This window comes from Penaeus vannamei, chromosome 1 (genome assembly GCF_042767895.1).
Source record: "Penaeus vannamei isolate JL-2024 chromosome 1, ASM4276789v1, whole genome shotgun sequence".
Taxonomy (NCBI): Eukaryota; Metazoa; Arthropoda; class Malacostraca; order Decapoda; family Penaeidae; genus Penaeus; species Penaeus vannamei.
In genome coordinates this window covers 1,821,216-1,826,343 of record NC_091549.1, presented here as the reverse complement: position 1 = coordinate 1,826,343, position 5,128 = coordinate 1,821,216, and the positions used below count along the sequence as shown (strand labels likewise).

The 5,128-nt window shown below is 58.9% G+C and overlaps 2 protein-coding genes across 2 annotated transcripts in view; both read left to right on the top strand.

Annotated features, from left to right (window-relative positions):
- Positions 1–2,592, top strand: part of LOC138862235 (uncharacterized) — a 3,406-nt gene extending 814 nt beyond the window's left edge. The window contains exons 2-3 of the mRNA XM_070123827.1: positions 318–983; positions 1,035–2,592. Coding sequence (XP_069979928.1) covers positions 318–983; positions 1,035–2,592 — 2,224 coding nt within the window. The remainder of the gene's footprint in view (positions 1–317; positions 984–1,034) is intronic.
- Positions 2,593–2,627: 35 nt separating this feature from the next.
- LOC138862231 (uncharacterized) lies at positions 2,628–4,351 on the top strand. Its single transcript, XM_070123756.1, has 4 exons — positions 2,628–2,969; positions 3,098–3,535; positions 3,643–4,032; positions 4,286–4,351. Exons 1-4 carry the CDS (start codon positions 2,628–2,630, stop codon positions 4,349–4,351), a joined length of 1,236 nt encoding a protein of 411 aa, XP_069979857.1.
- Positions 4,352–5,128: the final 777 nt, after the last annotated feature.

The window sequence follows — 5,128 nt, the reverse complement described above, 5'->3', positions numbered from 1 at the left end:
CTTGCTAAACCAATAACCAGAGAATACACGCATTCTCTCCTCCTCTTTCTCTACCTCCGTAAGTGGTTCCCAACGTTTTTTTTTTTATTCGGTGAACCCAGACCAACATATAATAACCTCCATGGCCACATTCTGTGTCTGTTATCTTTTCAAAATTCATCTATTACTAGTTATGACGAGTGTAGTGGTGTTAACAACTATAGGACAAGAACACTTTTTTGATATGTGGAAAATGATTATCTGTAGGTACTGTAGGTAAGATAAAATTCAGTTTAATTCGACGTCAGAATTTTTACGTTTCTCTCCCCCCCCCCCAGGAAGTACCCAGTGCCCCCACCCCCCCTAGAAAGTACCCCGTGCCCCCACACCCCAGAAAGTACCCCAGGCCCCCACCCCCCAGAAACTGTGCCCACCCCCAGAAAGTACCCCATGCCCCTACCCCCCGAAAGGCACTCCCGTGCCCCACCTCCCCCAGAAAGTACCCCGTGCCCCTACTCCCCCCAGGAAGTACCCCAGCCCCCACCCTCAGAGAGTACCCCGTGCCCCCACCCCCAGAAAGTACCCCGTGCCCCCCAGAAAGGCCTCGTGCCCCCACCCCCAGAAAGTACCCCGTGCCCCTGCCCCCAGAAAGTACCCCGTGCCCCCACTCCCCCAGGAAATACCCCTGTACCCCCACCCCCAGAAAAACCCAGCCCCCACCCCCAGAAAGTACCCCGTGCCCCCACCCCAGAAAGTACCCTGCACCCCCACTCCCCAGAGGCACCCCAGCCCCCACCCCCAGAAAGTACCCCTGTACCCCCACCCCCAGAAAGTACCCTGTACCCCACCCCCAGAAAGTACCCCGTGCCCCCCCAGAGGCACCCCGTGCCCCCACCCCAGAGTACCCCAGCCCCCACTCCTCCTGAGCACCCCATGCCCCCACCCCAGAAAAATCTCGTGCCCCCACCCCCCAGAAAGTACCCCTGTGCCCACCCCCCCAGAAAGTAATTCCCGTGCCCCCACCCCCAGAAAGTACCCCATGCCCCCACCCCCAGAAAGTACCCCTGTGCCCCCACCCCCAGAAAGCACCTGTGCCCCCACCCCCAGAGTACTCCTGTGCCCCTTCACTCCCAGAAATTCTGTGCCTCACCCCAGAAAAATTCTGTGCCTCACCTCCAGAAAGGCCCTGCACCACCTCTGCAAAGTACCCCGTACCCCCACCTCCCCAGGCACCCAGCTCCCCACCCCCCAGAAAGTACCCTGTACCCCACTCCCAGAAAGCACCTGCACTCCCACCTCCCCAGAAAGTACCCCGTGCCCTACCCCCCAGAAAGTACCGTTCTGCGCCCTGGCCCCCCAGAAAGTACCCCGTACCCCCACCCCCAGTACCCCGTACCCCCACCCCCAGAAAAGTACTCCAGCCCCCACCCCCCAGAAAGTACCCCGTACCCCACCCCCAGAAAGTACCCCTGCCCCCTACCACCTAGAAAGTACCCTGTGCCCCCACCCCCCCAGAAAATACTCCCATGCCCCCACCCCCAGAAAGTAACCCGTACCCCCACCCCCCAGAAAGCACCCCGTACCCCCACTCCCCCAGAAAGTACCCTGTGCCCCCACCCCCCAGAAAGTACCCCGTGCCCCACCCCAGAGTACCCTGTACCACCCCCAGAGTACCTCACCCCCACCCCCAGAAAGTACCCCGTGCCCCACCACCCAGGTGGTAGTACCCCAGGCCCCCACCCCAGAAAATACCCACGCCCCACCCCCCAGAAAGTACCCCGTGCCCCCACCCCCCAGAAAGTACCCCGTACCCCCACCCCCCAGAAAGTACCCCTGCCCCACCCCCAGAAAGGGCCCTGCCCCACCCCAGGAAAGTACCCCTGCACTCCACCCCAGAAAGTACCCCGTGCCCCCACCCCCAGAAAGTACCCCGTACCCCACCCCCCAGAAAGTACCCCGTACCCCCACCCCCAGAAAGTACCCCGTACCCCCACCTCCAGAGGCACCCCTGCGCCCCCACCTGCAGGCCCTGTGCCCCCACCCCCCCAGAAAGGCCCCCGTGCCTCCACCCCCCAGAAAGTACCCCGTACCCCCCACCCCCCAGAGGCACCTGCACCCCCACCCCCCAGAAGTAACCCGCCCCCACCCCCAGAAAGTACCCCGTACCCCCCACCCCCAGAAAGCACCCTCGTACCCCCGGCACCCCAGTGCACCCTGTACCCCCACCCCCAGAAAGTACCCTCAGCCTCACCCCCAGAAAGGGACTGCAGCCCCCACCCCCCAGAAAGTACCCTGTGCCCCCACCCCCCAGAAAATTCTGTACCCCCACCCCCCAGAGTACCCCGTACCCCACCCTCAGAGCACCCGTGCCCCCACCCCCAGAAAAATCTGTACCCCCACCCCAGAAAGTACCCCGTACCCCCACCCCCCAGAAAGTACCCCGTACCCCCACCCCAGAAAGTACCCCGTACCCCCACCCCCCCAGAAAAGTACCCTGTACCTCCCAGAAAGTACTCCCCGTACCCCCACCCCCCAGAAAGTACCCCTGTGCCCTACTCCCCAGGCACCTGCGCCCCCACCCCCCAGAAAGTACCCGTGCCCCCACCTCCGTGAAAGTACCCCGTGCCCCACCCCCCAGAAAATACCCCATGCCCCCACCCCCAGAAAGTACCCTGTACCCCCACCCCCCAGAGAGCACCCGTACCCCCCACCCCCCAGAAAGTACCCCGTGCCTCACCTCACACTCAGAAAGTACCCCGTGCCCCCCACCCCCTAGAAAATTCCCGTGCCCCCACCCCCCCAGAAAGTTCCCCGCGCCCCCACCCCTAGAAAGTTCCCCGTGCCCCCACCCCCCAGAAAGTACCCCGTGCCCCCACCCCCCAGAAAGTACCCCGTGCCCCCACCCCCAGAAAGACCGTGCCCCCACCCCCCCCAGAAAGTACCCCGTGCCCCCACCCCAGATAGTACCCCGTGCCCCCACCCCCCAGAAAGTACCCCATGGCCCCCACCCTCCAGAGCCCTGCAGCTCCCCCCCCCCCCAGAAAGCACCCTGCTCCACCCCTAGAAAGTACCCCGTGCCCTCACCCCTGTAGAAAGTACCCCAGTACCCACCCCCCAGAAAGTACCTCCTGTGCCCCCCTCCCCAGAAAGTACCCCGTGCCCCCACCCCCCAGAAAGTACCCCGTGCCCCCCACCCCCTAGAAAGTACCCCGTGCCCCCATCCCCCCAGAAAGTACCCCGTGCCCCCCCCCCAGAAAGTACCCCAGGCCCCCACCCCCTAGAAAATCGCCACGCCCCCACCCCCAGAAAGTACCTGTGCCCCCTCCCCCAGAAAGTAGCCTCAGCCCCCACCCCCAGAAAGGCCTCTCGTGCCCCCCCACCCCTAGAAAGTATCTCAGCTCCCATCCCCCATACCTCAGCCCCCACCCCCAGAAAGTACCCCAGCCCCCCACCCCCCAGAGCACTCCCAGCCCCCACCCCCCAGAAAGTACCCGTGCCCCCATCCCCAGAGTACCTGCCCCCACCCCTGAATGCTCCCAGCCCCCACCCCCAGAAAGTAATCTTCTGCGCCCCCCCCTAGAAAGTACTCCCGTGCCCCCACCCCCCAGAAAGTACCGCCTCCCAGCCCCCACCCCCAGAAAGTACCCTGTGCCCCACCCCTAGAAAAGAATTCTGCGCCCCCTAGAAAAAGTACCCCGTGCCCCCACCCCAGAAAGTGTACCTCCCATGCCCCCCCCTAGAAAGTACCCCGTGCCCCCACCCCCAAAAGTACTCCCGTGCCCCCCCCCAGAAAGTGGCTCCTGCGCCCCCACTCCCCCCAGAAAGCATACCTCAGCCCCCACCCCCGTAGAGCAGCCCTGCGCCCCCCACCCCCCCAGAAAATACCCCGTGCCCCATCCCCAGAAAGTGTACCCCAGCCCCCACCTCCCAGAGAGCAGAGCCCCAGGCCCCCACCCCCGGAAAAGTACTCCTCAGGCCCCTACCCCCCAGAAATTCCCGCCCCCACCCCACCCCAGAAAGGCTCAGCCCCCACCTCCCCCAGAAAAGTACCCTGTAAGCCCCCACCCCCCCAGAAAGTACCCCGTGCCCCCACCCCCCCAGAAAATACCCCATGCCCTCCCCCCTTAATCCTTCTCTTAGATAAAAAAGAGCATAAATAAGCATAAACTCGTGAGGCGAGCAGGGAGCGCGAGGGTAAAACAAGCAGCAGCGTTTTGGCGGGAAATCCCAGGCCAGCCAGAGGGCGCTGGTTCAAAAGAAATGGAGATAAGTTCGGAAATATTTTATGCCGCGTTTTTATATTTAGATTCCAAAGAGAAGCTCACTTAAAGGAACAAGTAAAGAGAAATTTTATGTCGCTTTGCTCGGCTGAACAGGTTAATTATTCCTCGGGTTTTATTTTCTTTTAATGGAAACATCTGTATTTGCAGGTTGGTGCGTGTTATCATTAGAAACATGTATCCAAGAGATAAATGTTAAACCACAACGCTGTAATTACGTACAATTTAGTAACGTTTTTTTTATTGTTGTTCTAGCTTTGTTTTTTTTGCTTGTTCTTTAATTTGTTTATTTCATTTTGTTTTTCTTTTGTTTTATTATCTTTATACGTCTGTAATATTTTTTCAAGAGCTAATTTTGATAGACTTTTCTGCAGTAGTTATGGGTGTATCAAAGACAAATATTAATTTGGAGAGATAAAAAAAACACTATAAAACATTTTTTTAAAAAAGTTATTGCAATCAGCATAAACTGTAGAACCAGATCTTCATTGATCCTTTTCCACCTCCTTCTCCTCCTCCATCCTCTCTATCTCCTTCTTCTCTCTCTCCTTCTCTTCCTCCATCTTTATCTCCTTCTTCTCTTCCTCCATCTTTTCTATCTCCTTCTCTTCCTCCATCTTTTCTAACTCTCTCTTCCTCCATCTTCTCTTCCTCCTTCTTCTCTTCCTCCATCTTCTCTATTTCCTTCTCCTCTTCCTTCATATTTTCTATCTCCTTCTCTTCCTCCATCTTCTCTATCTCCTTCTTCTTACCTCCTCTTCCAACTTTTCCTATTCCTCCATCTTTTCTCCCACCCTCTTCTCTTCCTTCATCTTTTCTTCCTCCCCTATCTCTTCCACCTCCTACTGTACCCTCTTCTTCTCCTCTCT